The sequence below is a fragment of the Artemia sp. Qi Xiang Cuo genome, chromosome 4 (assembly GCF_049724085.1).
Source record: "Artemia sp. Qi Xiang Cuo chromosome 4, ASM4972408v1, whole genome shotgun sequence".
NCBI lineage: Eukaryota > Metazoa > Arthropoda > Branchiopoda > Anostraca > Artemiidae > Artemia > Artemia sp. Qi Xiang Cuo.
The window spans coordinates 82,343,584-82,363,697 of NC_142797.1; the positions used below are offsets into that span (position 1 = coordinate 82,343,584).

The 20,114-nt window shown below is 35.5% G+C and overlaps 1 protein-coding gene across 1 annotated transcript in view; it reads right to left on the reverse strand.

Moving 5' to 3' along the window:
- Positions 1–10,258, reverse strand: part of LOC148953517 (uncharacterized) — a 38,765-nt gene extending 28,507 nt beyond the window's left edge. Inside the window, exon 1 of the mRNA XM_089087721.1 lies at positions 10,056–10,258. Coding sequence (XP_088943847.1) covers positions 10,056–10,223 — 168 coding nt within the window. The 5' untranslated portion in view covers positions 10,224–10,258. The remainder of the gene's footprint in view (positions 1–10,055) is intronic.
- Positions 10,259–20,114: the final 9,856 nt, after the last annotated feature.

The window sequence follows — 20,114 nt, forward strand, 5'->3', positions numbered from 1 at the left end:
TCTTAGGTATAAGATTATTTTAAAATATATTTAGAAAAAAATCAAATAGAAAGAGCAACTGAGCTTGCATGCGCAAAACTCAGGAAATTTTAAACGGCAAGGGTTCTTCGCAAATGTATAAATTAATTAATTCAATAACAAATTTAACTATTATGCATTATTATGCATTTAATCTTAATCATCATGTCGAAAAAACCTAGAATAGAAGAAAATTAGACTCAAACTTAAATTACAGAAGGATTTATGGCTTCCTAAGATTATAACAGAAGTAGTAATGCTATAACAGTTAAGAGCGGACAGTTCCCCCATATAGCTATAACAGTTAAGAACGGACAGTCCCCCCATATAGCTATAACAGTTAAGAGTTGACAGTCCCCCCATATAGCTATAACAGTTTCAAGCGGACAGTAGTCCCGCCATACAAGCAGACAGTGTAATGACCGGAATTCAACTACCGTGAAAATTCGTGCTGATCTGAGTTCAAAGTGCGTGATGTTTCCTTTGTTTGAAATTGTGAAATTCTTTTTGTAATTTAATTTGTTAGGCCTGGTTGACTTATGTTTAACCTTGAACTAATTTACATAAATTAATTTATTTTTAATTAATTTACATAATTACATTAATTTACATAATTAAATTGATTTTTTTAATTAATTAATTTACGATTTTTACATTCTAAGTATCTTCCCATTGATTTATATGAAATTTGTGTTTGATGTAGGAATCGAACGTGAGACCCGTGATTTCCTAAGGTAAAAGAATGACACGTTAATTGACTGAACCAACAAGCTATTGAATATATTATGATTTTAGAAATACATCCAATGAATTGTTTCTGGGACATTGCCCAACTGATGTTAAGCGTCACAAAATCGTAACAGGTTCATTCCATTGAACTGGAACAAGTTCAAGCACATTCGATTTATCAATTGTATTTTTGATATATGTTAAAAGTGACCTGTTTTGGGGCATTTTTATGGCATTATCATGAGAATATGCATATCACGATGATTTGAGATGCATACTAGACAAACAATTTCTTCTGATACTTGGGCCCCAAGTCCTACCCCTATCACTCAACCCTATCCCTCCACCCTCCCTCCAACCCCTGCCCCCTCCTCCCTCCCCCCATACAAAGCAACAATGACAGGCTTAGAGATAGGGAAACACCTGCCCAGACACATAAGCGGAGGAAGTGAGAGAGAGAGACAAAAAAAAAACACACATAAATAAATGGATTCTGACATACAAACCAACAATGACTGGCATTGAGATAGGCAAACTCTCGCTCAGACGCACAGTCATAAGGAGAGAGATATTCAAAAAGTTGGGTTGATCTAGGTTCACTTAGAGTGGCGCGCCACTCTAAGTGAACCTAGATCAACCCAACTTATTTTTGTCTCTCTCTCTCACTTCCTCCGCTTATATGTCTGGGCGGGTGTTTGCCTATCTCTAAGCCTGCTATTGTTGGTTTGTATGTCTGAATCTATACATTTGCTTGGATTTTCGTGTCTCTTACTCTCTGGACCTATGTGTCTGGGCGGATTTTTGCCTATCTCAGTGTCTGTCTTTGTTGGTTTGTATGTGAGAATCCATTTATTTATTAGTGTTTTTGTCTTTCTCACTTGCTCTGCTTATTTGTCTGGGTTGATGTTTGCCTATCTCAATGCCTGTGAGTGCTGCTTTGTATGTCAGAATCCTTACATTTATATGTTTTTTTGTCTCTCACACTTCCTCTGCTTAGGTGTCTGAGTGGGTGTTTGCTTATCTCAGTGCCTATCTCTGTTGGTATGTATGCCTGGATTCATATATTTATATGTGTTCTTGTCTCCATCACTTCCTCCGCTTATTTGTCTGGGTGGGTGTTTGCTTATCTCAATGCCTGTCGTTGTTGGTTTGTATGTCAGAATCCTTACATTTATGTGTGTTTTTATCTCTCCCACTTCCTCTGCTTATGTGATTGGGCGGATGTTTGCCTATCTCAATGTCGGTGTGTATGTCAGAATCCATATATTTATACATGTTTTTGTCTCCCTCACTTCCTCTGCTTATTTGTCTGGGCGGGTGTTTGCCTATCTCAATGCCTGTCTCTGTCGGTTTGTATGCCTGAATCAATATATTTGCATGTGTTTTTGTCTCTCTCACTCTCCTTGCCTATGTGTCTGGGCAGATGTTTGCTTATCTCAATGCCTGTCTTTGTCGATTTGTATGTCAGAATCCATATATATTTATAGGTGTTTTTGTCTCTCTCACTTCCTCTGCTTATGTGTCTGGGCGGATGTTTTCCTATCTCAATGCCTGTTTTGTCGGCTTGTATGTCAGCATCCATATATTTATGTGTTTTTTTGTCTCCCTCACTTCCTCTGTTTATGTGTCTGGGTGGGTTTTTGCCTATCTCAATGCCTGTCTCTGTCGGTTTGTATGCCTGTATCAATGTATTTGCATGTGTTTTGTCTCTCTCACTCTCCTTGCCTATGTGTCTGGGTGGATGTTTGCTTATCTCAGTGACTGTCTTTGTCGATTGGTAGGTCAGAATCTTTATATTTATATATGTTTTTGTCTCTCTTACTTCCTCTGCTTATGTGTCTGGGCGGATGTTTGCCAATCTCAATGCCTGTTTTTGTCGGCTTGTATGTCAGAGTCCATATATTTATATGTATTTTTTGTCTCCCTCACTTCCTCTGCTTATGTGTCTGTGTGGGTTTTTGCCTATCTCAATGCCTGTCTCAGTCGGTTTGTATGCCTGAATCAATATATTTGCATGTGTTTTTGTCTCTCTCACTCTCCTTGCCTATGTGTCTGGGTGGATGTTTGCTTATCTCAATGACTGTCTTTGTCGATTTGTATGTAAGAATCTATATATTTATAGGTGTTTTTGTCTCTCTCACTTCCTCTGCTTATGTGTCTGGGCGGATGTTTGGCTATCTCAATGCTTGTTTTGTTGGCTTGTATGTCAGAATCCATATATTTATGTGTTTTTTTGTCTCCCTCACTTCCTCTGCTTATGTGTCTGGGTGGGTTTTCGCCTATCTCAATGCCTGTCTCTGTAGGTTTGTATGCCTGAATCAATATATTTGCATGTGTTTTTGTCTCTCTCACTCTCCTTGCCTATGTGTCTGGGCGGATGTTTGCTTATCTCAGTGACTGTCTTTGTCGATTTGAATGTCAGAATCTATATATTTATATATGTATTTGTCTCTCTCGCTTCCTCCACTTATGTGTCTCAGCGGATGTTTGCCTATCTCAATGCCTGTTTTTGTCTGCTTTTATGTCAGAATATATATATTTATATATGTTTTTTGTCTTCTTCACTTCCTCTGATTATGTGTCTGTGTGGGTTTTTGCCTATCTCAATGCATGTCTTTGTCGGTTTGTATGCCTGAATCAATATATTTGCATGTGTTTGAGTCTCTCTCACTCTCCTTGCCTATGTGTCTGGGCAGATGTTTGCTTATCTCAGTGACTGTCTTTGTCGATTTGTATGTCAGAATCTATATATTTATATATGTTTTTGTCTCTTTCACTTCCTCTCCGTATGTGTCTGGGTGGGTTTTGCATATCTCAATGCCTGTGTCTGTCGGTTTGTATGCCTGAATCAATATATTTGCATGTGTTTTTGTCTCTCTCACTCTCCTTGCCTATGTGTCTGGGCAGATGTTTGCTTATCTCAGTGACTGGCTTTGTCGATTTGTATGTCTGAATCTATATATTTATATGTGTTTTTGTCACTCTCGCTCTCCTTGGCTATGTGTCTAGGCGGATGTTTGTCTATCTCAATGATGGTGATTGTTGCTTTGTATGTCAGAATCCTCACATTTATATGTGTTTTTGTCTCTCTCACTTCCTCTGCTTATGTGTCTGGGCAGGTGTTTGCCTATCTCAGTGCCTGTCTCTGTCGGTTTGTATGCCTGAATCCATATATTTATATGTGTTTTTGTCTCTCTCACTCTCCTTGCCTATGTCTCTCGGCGGATATTTGCCTATCTCAATGCCTGTGATTGTTGCTTTGTATGTCAGAATCCTTACATTTATATGTGTTTTTGTCTCTCTCACTTCCTCTGCTTATGTGTCTGGGTGGGTGTTTGCTTATCTCCGTACCTGTCTCTGTCGGTTTGTATGCCTGAATTCATATATTTATATGTGTTTTTGTCTCCCTCACTTCCTCTGCTTATGTGTCTGGGCAGGTGTTTGCCTATCTCAATGCCTGTCTCTGTCAGTTTGTATGCCTGAATCCATATATTTATATGTGTTTTTGTCTCTCTCACTTCCTCTGCTTATGTGTCTGGGCGGATGTTTGCTTATCTCAATGCCTGTCTTTGTCGATTTGTATGTCAAAATCTATATATTAATAGGTGTTTTTGTCTCTCTCACTTCCTCTGCTTATGTGTCTGGGCGGATGTTTACGTATCTCAATGCCTGTTTTTGTCGGTTTGTATGTCAGAATCCATATATTTATATGTGTTTTTTGTCTCCCTCACTTCCTCTGCTTATGTGTCTGGGCGGGCGTTTTCCTATCTCAATGCCTGTCTCTGTCGGTGTGTATGCCTGAATCAATATATTTGCATGTGTTTTTATCTCTCCTACTCTCCTTGCCTATGTTTCTGAGCAGATATTTGCTTATCTCAGTGACTGTCTTTATCGATTTGTATGTCAGAATCTATATATTTATATATGTTTTTGTCTCTTTCACTTTCTCTACTTATGTGACTGGGCGGGTGTTTGCCTATCTCAATGCCTGTGATTGTTCCTTTGTATGTCTGAATCTATATATTTATATTTTTTTTTGTCACTCTCGTTCTCCTTGCCTAAGTGTCTGGGTGGATGTTTGCCTATCTCAATGCCTGTGATTGTTGCTTTGTATGTCAGAATCCTTGCATTTATATGTGTTTTTTGTCTCTCTTACTTCCTTTTCTCTTAGGTTTGAACCGGTGCTTGCGTATCTTAGTACCTATCTCTTTAAAATAGTAAGCATGGATCATTCTATTTATACTTTTTTTCATCTTATTCATTTCCGCCGTTCATGTATCTCGGCGGGTGTTTGCGTATCTCAAGGGCTCTCTGTGCTGGTTTGTGTGTCAGAATAATTACATTTATGTGTGTTTTTATCTCTCCCACTTCCTCAGCTTATGTGTCTGGGTGGATGTTTGCCTATCTCAATGCCTAATTATTTTTTTTATAATTTCCGTATTGTGTATGCAAGAGGTGAATTCAAGAAAGAGTTTGTTATTTACTTACAATTTTTTTTAATAATGACAAATCCGACAACGGCTGATGATAAAGAATTTATTCATCCTAATAGATAGAATTTGTCAATGTTATCTGACGTAGCCAACAAATGATATCGATAACGAATTTTAATAAAGACTTTGTTCAATTTGATACTTAAATTATGTCAGTGTTTTCAAACTTATCTGTCAAAAGACATTGATAAAGAATTTACTCACTCTAATACTTAGATTCCGTTAAAGCTATCCCAAGTATCTGTCAATAGATGTTGATAGAGAACATATTCATTCTTATACTTAGATTTTCTCTATGTTAACCTATCTATCCGACATATGATGTATGCAAATTTCTTTTCTTACATCTCCGTTGTTTTAATAGACATTCAAAACGTTTGATATGCTGGCTTACTAAAAAAAATTGGTCAGTACAAATATTAATTTTCGTATGGTAAAAGTTGCTACACACAAATCTATATCATTCCCATTTTGAAGTTGGAAAATATTAAATGTGAAATTTTTTTGTTTTAATTGTTTTTCATGACATTCTAAGATATGTAAAAAAAGTTAAAAAAAGTTAAAAAAAAAATTAAAAAGAAGTTAAAAAGTTAAAAAAAAGTTAGAAAAAAGTAAAAAAAAAAGTTTAAAAAAAGTTAAAAAAAAGTTAAGAAAAAAAAGTTTAAAAAAAAGTTAAAAAAATGGGGGGAGGGAGGAGGGGGAGGGGTTGGAGGGAGGTTGGAGGGATAGGGTTGAGTGATAGGGGTAGGACTTGGGGCCCAAGTATCAGAAGAAATTGTTTGTCTAGTATGCATCTCAAATCATCGTGATATGCATATTCTCATGATGAAAAATGCCCCAAAACAGGTCACTTTCAATATCTATCAAATATACAATTGATAAATCGAATTTGCTTGAACTTGTTCCAGTTCAATGGAATGAACCTGTTACGATATTGTGACGCTTAACATCAGTTGGGCAATGTCCCAGAAACAATTCATTGGATGTATTTTTAAAATCATAATATGTTCAATAGCTTGTTGGTTCAGTCGATTAACGTTTCATTCTTTTACCTTAGGAAATCACGGGTCTCACGTTCGATTCCTACATCAAACACAAATTTCATATAAATCAATGGGAAGATACTTAGAATGTAAAAAATCGTAAATTAATTAATTAAAAAAAAATTAATGTAATTATGTAAATTAATGTAATTATGTAAATTAATTAATAATAAATTAATTTATGTAAATTAGTTCAAGGTTAAACATAAGTCAACCAAGCCTAACAAATTAAATTACAAAAAGAATTTCACAATTTCAAACAAAGGAAACATCACGCACTTTGAACTCAGATCAGCACGAATTTTCACGGTAGTTGAATTCCGGTCATTACACTGTCTGCCTGTATGGCGGGAGTACTGTCCGCTTGAAACTGTTATAGCTATAAGGGGGGACTGTTCGCTCTTAACTGTTATAGCTATATGTGGGGACTGTGCGCTCTTAACTGTTATATCTATATGGGGGGACTGCCCGCTCTTAACTGTTATAGCATTACTACTTCTGTTATAATCTTAGGAAGCCATAAATCCTTCTGTAATTTAAGTTTGAGTCTAATTTTCTTCTATTCTAGGTTTTTTCGACATGATGATTAAGATTAAATGCATAATAATGCATAATAGTTAAATTTGTTATTGAAATAATTAATTTATACATTTGTGAAGAACCCTTGCCGTTTAAAATTTCCTGAGTTTTGCGCATGCAAGCTCAGTTGCTCTTTCTATTTGATTTTTTTCTAAATATATTTTAAAATAATCTTATACCTAAGAAAATGTGGCCTAAAATAGATTCCCGTAACACCCATCCACCCCTGCTATTTTGGTGTCCGTCCCACTGGAAAATTTTCTCTGGGTGCCCTTGATATGCAATATCCTAGAAACCGACCATTACATTTAGTTGAAATTTTCAGGAAATGTTGAGGGGGCATCAAAAGAAACAAATTAGAACTTTATAATTTTAATTTGAAATCTTAATTTTTACGTCAGAGACATGAGAAACTGGAGACATATTCATCAAGGCCGTACCCAGGATTTTTTTCGGAGGGGTTTTTACTCAAAGATTTTTTGGGGGGTGTTTTTTACACAAAAACACCTCAAAAAGCGCATACAAAATTTGTTTATACCCATTTTTGTTACTTTTTTACGAGTCAAACAAACATTTCGGGGGGGGGGGGGGGTCGAACCCCATAGCCCCCCCTTCTCGGTGCAGCCTTGATATTCATTATATTATCGAACAGCTAAACTTTCGCTATAAAAAAAACGAACAAAAATTAGTTTAAAAGAAAATTCCGAAGAATTATTTTTTCAAGGAAAAATAAAAAGCCCTATTAAACTTCAAACAAGAGAAAATAAATTTTTAAATTAATTCAAAAGACGAGAAATTGTCATTAAAGAATAAATGACACCAAAAACAAACAGAAACAAAAATAAACAATCATAGCAAACGTAGAGTCAAACTTAAGACGAACAAAAATTACTACAGATAGGAGTTTTGCCACTGCCTCCTTCCCTCTCCCCTAGTCATAAAAGTCTAAATCCTCTTGCGTCATTTGTGCTTTATTGAAAACGAATTATATTATAATTTTGTTTTATATTTACAGCATTAAAAACAAAAATTGTAGTGAAATAAAGTCTCGAATTGCTGCGTTGCCAGGAATTAATTTCATTATAGTTTAAATATTTTTTTTTTCATTTGTTCTTTCCATCCATTTTGATTATTAAAATGATATATTATTTATTTGTCGTCGATATTTTGTAAAACAAAAGCAAATTCAAAATATAATTAAACGCTAATGACGAAAAAGACGTTAGAACTTTTACGGTTAGGGGAGGAGGGCGGAGATAGTAGCCAGGGCTGTATCCAGGATTTTGTTCGGAGTTGGTTATTTTTGTTCAGGAGTGGGCTTCGAAAAAAAAAATTTTAGAAACACATTTAAAATTTGTTCATATGCATTTTGTTAAGTTTTACGAGTCGGACAATGTAGTTTGTTTGGACAGCTCCCAAGCCCCGCACCACTCCCCTGGATACGACCTTTGCTGTAGCCCAGCTTCTGTTTGTTGTTAGGCTACGTTTTTTTTTACATTTTTACGAGTCGGACAAACCTTTTTGTTGAGACAACCCCCTACCCCTCTCCCCTGGATACGGCCTTGGCAGTAGCCTAACATCTGTTGACGTAATTTTTCATCGTTGTAATTTTGGCTTGAATATTCAATTTAGTTTTCGATGATTTTAAGGGTTATTTGTTTATCTATATAACCACCTATCATATATATGTTTGGTATAAACATTTATTTTAGTTTCTGCTTTCTTTTTGGGATTAATTTATTCTCTATTTATAATTTATGGGAATTCGATTTGCATATTCAATTTAGGTTTTGCTCGTTTTAAGATTTATTTTCATTTATATTAGTACCTGTTGTATGATTGTTTGCTATAATTATTTATATAATTTCTGTTCATTTTGGGTTTCATTTATTCTTTAATAGTAATTCCTGGTCGTCTTGCTTTTGATTTAAGTTTGGTTGTATTAAGTTTGGTTTTAATTATGTTTCAGTTTTATTAAGTTTTACTCGTTTTAAGATTTATTTATTCATTTATATTAGTGCCTGTTGCATGCTTGTTTGCTATGATTGTTATTGAATTTCTGTACGTTTTGGGTTTCATTTATTCTTTAATAGTAATCCCTGGTCGTTTTGAGTTTGAATTGTTATAGTTTTTTTTCCCTTAAATTTAATATGGCCTTTAATTTTCTTTGAAAAACCTCTTTTTCGGATAGTTTTTTTTTTATCAATTTCCGTTCGTTTTTGATTGCCAAAGTTTAAGAGTGTTTCAAAATTTCCTATTTAAAATTTTTCTTTTTTCAACATCAAAGCATCAAAACTAGTATCAAATTAACAATATCAAAGCAGCAAAGTATCAAAGTAAAGAAAGTGTCAGATTATTAAAGTATAAAAAGTACCAAAGCAAACAAAGAATCAAAGTAACAATAAGTAACTAGCATAACTTACAGTCCTAATCCCAAATTTTACAGTTTTAGTACATACTGATATTCATTCCTGAAAGTATTAGCAATTTTTACTTATTGAAATTATAAAAGAGAAAATGTTTCAATTATAAAAGAAAATGTTTAAGTGTAAATCACATTATGGTCCTTAGAAGGTACAGGAAGCACCAGCCCTATTCTTCGTTGTGGTAGTTTCTGTTTGTTTTGAGTTTGATTTGGCTATTAATTGTAAGTTCTGTTCTTTTTGGGCTCATTTTTATTGGTAGTGTTTTATGGTAGTTTTACAGCTGAAAATTTTTTTGACTTTATTTCTGCTCACCTTTGGTTTAATCTAGCTCTTTACTTTCTTTTGAAAAAAGTTTCTTTGATGGGAAAAGTTTTTAAAATTAGTTTATACTCATTTTTAATTGGCATGAATGAATGATTTTATTCAGTGATTAAACCCGTACAGAGTATTTCACTATCTAATCTACAAAATATAGCATAAAATATCAAAAAATTTAATTTGCATAATCTGGTTAAGAAAATGATAATTTAAATCTTTTTTGGTATTTTACTTTAAGAACCTAGATTTTTGCTTACCATTTATATTTTGGACAAAAGTTTGCAACAATTTCGAATAACAGTTGCACTACAATGCTTTGGATTGATGATTACGGGGGAAATATTCAAATATCCTGGGTTGAAAATCCGCTGTCATGAATAGATGCAGTCAAATGTTTCCATTCTGATGTCCCTGGTAATTTAAAACGGAGAGGAAAAAGATCATCTCACCCTTGCGTCTTTTGACAAGTGAACTGGTGATCCCAGGTCAATCCTGTTGAGTAGATTCACATAATCAACAAGTTTTACACTACCCTGAGATAGATATAAGGCTTTGTTACACAATGCATATCGTAAAAGCCAACCAACACAAAATGCGTTTAAAAACAAAAGAGCCATTTCGTGGTTCAGATTTGAAAAGCCATCTAGCCTATATGAGTAATCTACTCCATGCCTTGAAGTGATGCGTTTTCCACACTGTATCCAAAATTTCAGTTGATACCAAGAGTGCAAATGGTCAGACATAAGGAACAAATTTTCGTCACGTGTCATTAAACGAAATAAAATTTCCTTTGTCAGTTTCAATAATCCAGTTGTAATTTCAATTCCCTAGAAAACCTTATAGTGAGTCTGCGGAGTTGACTTTTCCTTATTTTGTTTAGCTCTCAAGATGATTGTTTTCTTCTCTTCTTCTCATTTGCTATTTTGCAAAATTTATTATATCTCCCTTTCTCACTTACTGAAAAAAACTTACTCACTCTTTAAAGGGGTTAAACAGTCCTGTTATTTAGGGATTGAGGGGCGGTTTTTCGATTCCTTGGAATTAATTTGCACGTAAAAAAGCATTAATATTGTAGTGATTCCACCATCTCCATCCATTTTTGGCCGTTCCTAATTCTTTCGATCTGTTCATCATTTCTCATATCTACTAATATCAATTTATTTCGCATGATTAACTACATTCATTGATTTTAGGTAAAAAAAAGTAAGCGTAGCTATGATTTTAGCAATCAGTTTAGTGAATTCTCTCCTCAAAGTATATTACAAAATATTAGATCATCGGTGCATCAGAGAAAGTTAAAGTTTCCACCAATGTTCCCACTACCCATCCACCGTTGCTTAAGGCTGCGTGATGCTAATTTGCAGCGGCGGAATAAGAGTGGGGCTATAGATCCCTATCCCCTTTCGGTTTAAACTATCTTTGCATAGAAAAAATCTGATTGGCAAATGGATATAAACTGATTAGCTTGGATGATCAATAGTTTTTTTTTCGTAAGTGAGTTTTTTCCGTGGTGTGATTTAACAAAGAACGTGAAAAGAGAAAAATCTAAAATTTTAGTTGGTCCTCGGATTTGAAATTTTTGAAATTAGAAAGGAAAGAGTGCATTTTTCATTGGTCCACCGGTTAAAAAACATGTTTTAGTAAGAATACCTCCTTAAAAAATGAATATAACGCAAGGAAGAAGCCAAGTTTCATTCTATTTTAATCATTTTATTTGTAATATATTGAAAAAGGGATAATTACCAAAAATGTTGAAGGGAGGAAGGGAAGTCTGGAGAATACAACTACCCTCTATCCCATGGCAATCTAAGCCTATCATGTCTTTGTTTTTTGGAGACTGCCATTAGCATTTTGTAGTTCATGGACTCGCAATGTCAAAGAAAAGCTGGTTTTCTTGCTATATAGTTCTTTCTTTGAAAAAGGTCAGGTGATTAAGGGAGCCTGGTCTGAAGAATTCTATTGATGCGTATTTATAAAACCTCGTAGATTCTTTGCTCATATTACAGAGAAACATGAGAAAAACTTTTTCTTGGACCCAGAGACGTAGCCAAGCAAGGGGGTTGAACTTCGAAAAGTACAGGGCATTTAAGATAATGGAAAAATGCAAAAATAACTTAAAAAATTCTAAATTTAAATAGAATTGCTTCTCCACGGTGTCAGATTACTTTTTCAGGTATGAGCTTGCCAAAAATTGTCTTCTAAGAGTCAAATAAAAAAAAAGGACTATTGAGTAAAAAATTCAAAAAAGTTTGGTGACTTTGTGGCAGCAAGAGAGCCAAATGGAGCCCCCTAGCCATCCTTAACAAAATCCTGGCTGCGGCCCTGGTGTAAAGTTGATTAGAAACTGTATGTTTATGTATTTGATCAACTTTACCCCCACCCCTTAAGGAATTTTGGAACTTACTTTCAGAAACATTTCGGTAAAGCAAAATAGGTTTCATGCTTGATTGTCTGTGTAGTTTCTGATACACAACCAGAGTATCAAGAGGGTGACTTAGCAGCCGGACCTTGCAATAGCATTTTGCAGAAACTGAAGATAATAAAGGGACACTGGACATTCACAGCTTACTCCATCCTTGTCAGGGGCGAGGGGCAAACGAAAAATATTTCTCTCGAGCCGGAAAATGCCATAGCTTACATGTTACTAAACAGTCCTCGAACATTGGCACCAGAAGATCCCTTTCCTTTGGATCTTGTTGACTCTATCAGCGAATCAAAAGCCAAGCCTACTGTTGAAGGCTGCATGGAATGCTACTGCAGCTATTTTCTGATAGAAAAAAAACGTGAAAATATCCTATACTAAGTCAAGTAATCTGAAATACTTGATGAAGAATATATTGTGTGTAAACTCTTCAAGGTTGTAAAAATACGTCAATTTCATCAAGTATTGCACTGAAAATGATAAAAAGTCTAAAAGATACTTGCGTGCAAGCTCAGGAGACTCAGGTGTTACTGCCTCAGGACCTTAGAGGGGAGCATAATTCTGGAAATCACCCCCGAAACCCAGAAAAATAATCAAAGGCGCTACTTCATCAATCTAGGGTTTTATCAAAGTTGTCACTGAAGTTATCCTTCTAATACTTCCATTTTGGCGTAAGACATGTTATAGAATTTGTCAGAAGTTTGTATGAAGACCATTCACAACTTGCAATTTTCAATTCCAATGTCCGCTGCGTTCTGCCATGTTTGCTATGTTTTCCCTTCTGGGCATGGCAGTAATATAAGTAGTAACGTTTTCATGTTTGGGATAATCGTCAATGGGACAAAATCAAAAGCTGAGAAGCTGGTGAGCAAGGAAAGCTACTGAAACACTCCACTAGTCAATCACATCGAGCTGCTCTACTTAATCTTATACAATTTTTGATGTGCAAATCTTTTGTGGGATCTCTGATGGACAGACAAGAGTGTAACACCAATATTTTCGGGCTGCTGATGAGGAAAATAATCGGCGTGTTTCCTAGACGGCACGAGATACTTCGCCCGACAACAGCTAGCCCTTAGAGGATCTGATTCAGAGGAGGAAGGAAACTTCTATCAGCTCATCCAGCTCTTAAGTCGACATTATCTCGATGTCAAGACTTGGTACGATAACCATGACAGTCGCCTCCATAAAGCCACCTACTTAAGTTGGAGGTCCCAAAACTAGTTTATCTCTGTCCCTGGACATGAAATTAAATGTAAAGTAAAAGAAGTCACCGTTCCTCGGAATCTTTGCTGACGCGACGCCATATATAAACCGTGCAGAGTTCTTGGTAGCTGGGGTTTGATATATAGATGAAGATGGGTTAGCTGAAGAGCCTATATTACATATAGTGGAATCAAAATCACAGAAATACATGGATCTAGCTAAGGTGTTGCATTCGAAATGTTGATCTCAATGTTGAGAAGATGGCTTTTCAGTCGTAAAACTTCTTCAGGAACAGATCAGGACGTTTTGAGGGAGTCTAAGCTCAGGTGACCTAAGTTTTTAAAAACGAAATCCCATACTTTCGTTGTCGGGCACACCGTGAAAACAACATCTTGGAACATGCTTGTGAACCTTCAAGTTTTGTTAAGAACATATTTGCACCTTTTGAGTCCTTCGTCCCTTCTTCACTGGAGGCACTATGGGTTTTAGACCTACCTATGACACAGAGGCCATAGGAAAGGTTGAAGCCAAGCTTCGGGTGAAAACTTTATCAGATACAAGATGGTGTGCCAGATGTGAGGCTTTACTTGCAGTTTTGAGCACAATGTTGGAACTCACTGAGCTCCTTCTGACGATGAAAAGCTATACTCCATTAGACACCGAAACGAGAAGTAAAGCTCGTAGCCCTAGTATTGCTGCTATATGATTTGATTGCATCTACCCACTGAGTTTCATGAGACTTTTGCTGAAAAAGACCAACAGTCTCATTGTTTCTCTCTAGATATGAGGCTTTACTTGCAGTTTTGAGCACATTGTTGGAAATCACTGACACCCTTAGACACCGAAATGAGAAGTAAACCTCATAGCCCTAGTATTGCTACTATGTGATTTTATCTACACACTGAGTTTCATGAGACTTTTGCTGAAACAGACCAACAATCTCATTGTTTTTCTCCAAGCTGAAAACTTCCATGTTCTGGCTGCAATTGTACTTTGTAAAAATCAGATCAAAATTACTTTAATAAATCACTTTAATAAATCAAAATTATTAAAATTTTAAGGAATAAATATTAGTATATGTATATTAAACTGGAAATGTACATTCATTTGTATTTTTTCAGTAAAGTGCAAATTATGTTCTGTTCTTGAGAAGCCATAGGGGTTGTGAGCCCTAATCATGTTAATTTCTGCTCGTTTTGAGTTTGACTCTGTTATTTATTGCAATTTCTGTTCGTTTTGGGTTTCATTTATTTATTGATGCTGATTTGTGATAGTTTGACGCTTTGTAGATTATTTGATTATATTTTTACTTATTTTTGGCAATGGAGTTCTTTACTTTTCTTTGAAAAACTTATTTTGTGGAAAAAAAATTTTGTAATTAATTTATGTTCGTTTTATATTGACATAGTCTTTTTCACGGAATTAGAAAATAACTGTTTAATTATTTTAGATTTTTCTTTAAGAATTTATAGTTTCGCCTGCTATTTGTATGCTGGAAAAAATTTTTCAACAAATTTTAACAGCATACACCCTTTTGAAAATCTTGTCAGAAATGACAGTGTTCGATTTAGTTTTATACCTACTCTAGTTGACCTGAAAAATAAACCTAATACCATACCCAAGAAAATCTATTTAGCCTGGATACACTTACACTCTTTTGATTTAATAAAATTTTAAGAGTAGGAGTAGTAATAGAAGTAGCCCCGAAAGTTTGAACTTAATACCCAAGTTGTTCTTGGGATATTGCTGATATGTCCTACCCGTTGACCCTAGGCATATAGTAACTAGACCGTTCAGCTATGCTGAACAAAATGGCTGTCTTAAAATTTTGATTGGAAGTGTTGTGAAAATCATATCTAAAAAGGAGGGCTGATTTCCCTCGAATCACTTTTGCCTCTTAAAAAGGGCACTCATCAAATTAGTTCCTTTAAAATATCAATGATATTATTATCTGTATAGAGCAGCACTGTCTATGATATTGCTTATATGCCCTTTCAATATATGCATGTATATATTTTTTCGTTTAATTGAAACTCCCCCTAAACGTTCACTCAGACTATCTGTCTTGGCTTTTTCTCCAATTAGCTATGGATTGATGGCAACTTGATTTTCATCAATTTAAATCAAGTTGCCATCAATCCAAAGCTAATTGGAGAAAAAAGCCGAGACAGATAGTCTGAGTCAGAGGCACAGCTAGCAGTGTTAGTATTGTATTAGTAGTAGCAGTAGCAGAAGTAGAAAAGTATTAATATCGGTAGTAGCATGTACATCTTGCCTTTTGGTCAGTTGAACATCCCTTTCATGAAGCCCCGGAAGTTTCACCTTGACAAGGTAAAGCTTAATTTTCGCTGCCCAGATCGCTGTTCTCACCGACCAGAAATCTTGTCGGATTTTCTTCTCCAGAATTCTGGGCAGATTTTTTCCCCAGATTTTACTGTTTTCTGAACAGATTTTTCGATCAGATCGAGTTTGATATTTTCTGGCCAGAAAAAGTTCCGGTCAGAATTTTAGCCTTGAATCAGCAAGGTATCAAAGTAGAAAGAATAGAGCTGCCTAAAGTTAGAGATTGTCTGCTCATTGTTCCACCTACCAGACCTTTCTTCCCTTATCAGAGGTAAATATTACTGCTAACTCCCATTAGCCTATGCATGTATATTGTTGGGTCATAATGCTGCATAATTTGACGTATTCCACTGGAAAGTCAAAAGTTTCCCACTTTTGAACTCCTTGTGCTGAAAAGGCACAGTAAGCAACTGAACTTTGAACTATCCTGAACATGCTATTAATTTAAAAATGCCCTAAGGGAGGGGTGGTGGATCCAGGATTTCAGGAAGGGGGAGGGTGATTGGTCAAACAATAATCATGGTTTTAGAGTGATTACATCTAGCAGCAGGCATGAGCACCAATGCTCCTTTGCCTTTGGGAGGACAACAAAAATAATGGTTGCATTTTTACAAATATATGATGTCTGTTACCAAAATCGGTAAAGGTGCAGATTAGTGACCCCTGTAGTGTAGGGTGCAGAGGCTCTACCAATTGAATCAGGATATACAATAGGAACTGAATTGTTTATATTGTGCTTCTACTGGACAGTATCTGTGCAACTTTACAGCCTAATTGACTGAATAATATACAGTAAGAAATAGGTTGTTTTTATCAAGGGTAGCTAATCTGCACCTTTACCCCAAAATCTAAAGTTGTTTTTGCATATGCATACTATGGTCAAAAGTTGTTTTTGCAGTTATTAAATATCGGGACTGCTGCCATAATACTAGATATTCAGGTAAACGTGTAGTAGAGCTGCCCATGTTCTATATGGTGCAGAGGTACTAGCCAATAGAACCAGGATATACGGTGAGAAGTGATTTTTTTATATTCTGCTTCTACTGGACAGCATCTGTGCAACTTTACAACTCAATTGGATGAATAATATAGAGTAAAAAATAGGTTTTGTTATCATGGGCAGCTCTACTACAGTTTTACCGATACTCATATACCTTGGCACCTGCTTGGCACTAGCCATGGTATAGAATATCTGGCTAGTTGTATCTGAAATTGTTGTTTAGGCTACTTTCATCACCAACCCATGAAAATCAAGCAATAAACCTTCCTTAAAGCATTAATGTGACAAATGTTATTTTAGCAGCAGGATCATGGTTTCAGATACCACAATAACTGATAAAACAAAAAAACGGTAGTATCAGATATTTGTATATCTGCTAAAATGTAATTAATATTTTCTTTAGAAAAAGGAGAAAGCTTTAGATAGTGAAACATTTGTAAGTTTGGAATATAGGAAAGTAATGAGAGGTCTAAGAAATAAAGACTTTATTGTCTCAGTATCAAGAAACGCCATTTTATTGGTTCATTAATGTGCAAATTGGCATAGTATTCTGAAATAGGATTTTCTTGCAGAAAGCAACATAAGAGTAGTAAGGGTGTATAAGATTTGAAACTTACATGGAAACTTACACCTGCGGCATGAATATACAGTGTGGTTTGACGATTATATTGCAAAAAGCGACCATTCCTTTACCTATAAAGCGGTTAAACACGTTTTGGAAGTATGGTTGTGATTATATAAGACAAGCAGACTGGTTATTGTTATATATTTCAACTATACATGGAATTACACATGAATATGCATTACAGTTTGACATGCAAGTTGTAAAAAGCGAGCAGTACGAGCGGGGATTCCCCACTGGTTCCTGAAGTCTAGCTTGTTACACAAGTTTGCTTCAACTCCACATTTTCAACCAGACTGGTTTTTGAGACAACACCCATAAAGCGAGCAGTACAAGCGGGGATTCCCCACTGGTTCCTGAAGTCTAGCTTGTTACACAAGTTCTTTTCAACTCCAAGTTTTCAAACAGACTGGTTTTTGAGACAACACCCATTTTTTAGAACCAATCAGAGGGAGATTGGAGGTTACTCCATATATGATAACTTGATCGGTAATTGGATTCAAAGAAAAAGGAGTGATTTTCATTCGTCCTTGAGATTTTGTATAAGATGCTCATGCGTTACGATTAAATTTTCATAATGTATTAACTCATCATGGATAGCACATTTTATATTATTGACTTTGAAGCTATGGATACATCGATTTATAATGTAAGTTCAGTTTAGTAAATTTTCTTAATTTATTTCCAAATAAAATCATTTTACCACTCCACTAGTAAATTAAAATTCAGGGGCATATCCCCACCCCCTCCCCCCAACAATACAAACTCTACAATGTGATGATTATAGTCGCTAGAAAACGTAAAATACGCTTTTTTTTCCATTATGTAAACCCGATCTTCCTCCCAACCCTCTGTTTACAAGTTTAATTCATTAGAAATAGTTCTTTTCGTTCAAAAAATATCATTTTCCCCTTCATGCTTTTAAAATGTGTTTTCTTTATCGGCTTAAATAGAACCATCTGTGTTTATAAACCATGTTACAAAAAGGATTGGTTTTGGAATAAGACTTCATACGCGCCTTATCTAAATTATGAAAACAAAGGTTTGTTTTTAGGAATGGAAATCATTAAGATCATGGGGTTTGTGTAATCCAAGACACTTGGAAAGAGAGATTTTATTTTGGTCAAATTAGACACTATAATCTATTTTCAATTGTATTTGATGATTAAGGGGTTTTTATACAAAATATAAGGCTGGCAAGGGGGGTAATCAATCAATTCTAACACCTTCGTTGTAAGGTGAAAAACAAACTATTTCGTCGCATGAATACTAAGGGGGGAGGGGGATTCTTTGTGCAGACACGTATACCCTTTGACAAGAAAACTAATGGGCTCATTCCAACACGCAACACTGAAGTTTAGTGTTTGGTTAGCTTTTAATTACATCATATTTTAAATCATTGTATTGGATTTGATGCATTGGGGGTACTAATTTTTTCTTCTGTAAAAAGCGGAATCGTTTTTTCCATAATAAATTTTGTCTTCTTTTTAAGGAGAATTTTGAAGAGTCCGTTCCTCCCCCTAAAAAGAGAGCTAAGGATAATAGCGATACTCCAATGCAGAAACTGGAGATAGCTGAGCCATCCAGGGCCACGAAAATACAGTCTGGTCAAAAACCGAAAAGAGAATGGGTGGCTGCTCACAGGATGGTGAACCCCATTGGCTCATTTGCACAAGCCTGTGACATCGCCGCCTCATCTATGCAAGAAACGGACATCACCGTCCCATATATACCCCATCATGCTTTGCCAGGACCATCCGGCACTCAAAAGCAGTTTGAATTTGGAAATGTGAACATTTTTACCTTTACTTTCTACATTGTTTTAGAAATATCAACCTATTTCTTTCCAATTTTTTAGTCTTTTCTTTTTGCCATTTTTTCAACACTCTAAGAGTGTGTGTGTGTGTGTTAAAGATATTAAAATGTTATTTTCGCTGTAAAATTAATCCTGAGGGAGTTCTGAGGATTAAGATCTGAGGGAGGTGTAAAAAATGGTACTTATTCAATATCCCGGTAAACATACGACTTGAAATGATTCAGCATAAATAGGGTATTGCGTCTTTCTGAACTTTCTGGGGATGGGGGTGGGGTGGAGGAAAAGTATTTAATTTAAATAATGCTAGGAGGGGTAAAATAGAGTATTGAAGTGGGGGTGAGAAATGAATATGGGTTTTTTTGCTTTACAAAAAAAAAGTTATTTCACATAGAAAATAAAAACTTTTTTTCTATAGATTCATGAATTAGCCTTTTCGCCATTTTTTCAATTCCGTAAAAGTGTGTGTGTGTTTCAGAGATATTAAAATATTATTTTCGCTATAATATTAATCCTGAGGGAGTTCTGAGGATTCAGTTCTGAGGGAGGTGTAAAAATGGTACTTATTCAAAATCCTGGTAAACATCTGACTTGAAATGCTTCAGGATAAATAGACTATTGCGTTTTCCTGAATTTTTTGGGGAGAGGGTGGGGGGGAGGGAATTATTTAGTTTAAATAATGCTAGGAGGGGTAAAATTAAGTTTTGAGGATGGGGTGGAAAAATGAACATCGTTTTTTAACTTTATAAAATAGTGGTTATTTCACATAGAAAATACCCCTTTTTTTCTCTCTAGATTAATTAATTAGCAGCACCATCTTTATCAGGCCATGAAACATTCATTTTTGGTGGACCTGAACCAATCCTAGCACCACCAATGGAGTTTAGAGATGAACCTACATTAGTTTTAGACAATATGGAATGGCATAGGGGTTTTCTAAATGATTGTTTTGGGGACATGGCCAGCCTAAACGATTTAACTTGTGATATTGACATGGTGGAGGATCCGGAATGGACAGAAAGATTTATGCGAGAAAATTTAGGCGTTGTTAGTAGTACCAGTACATCTAAACCGGGTCCTCATAAAAAAATTCCGTCACAGG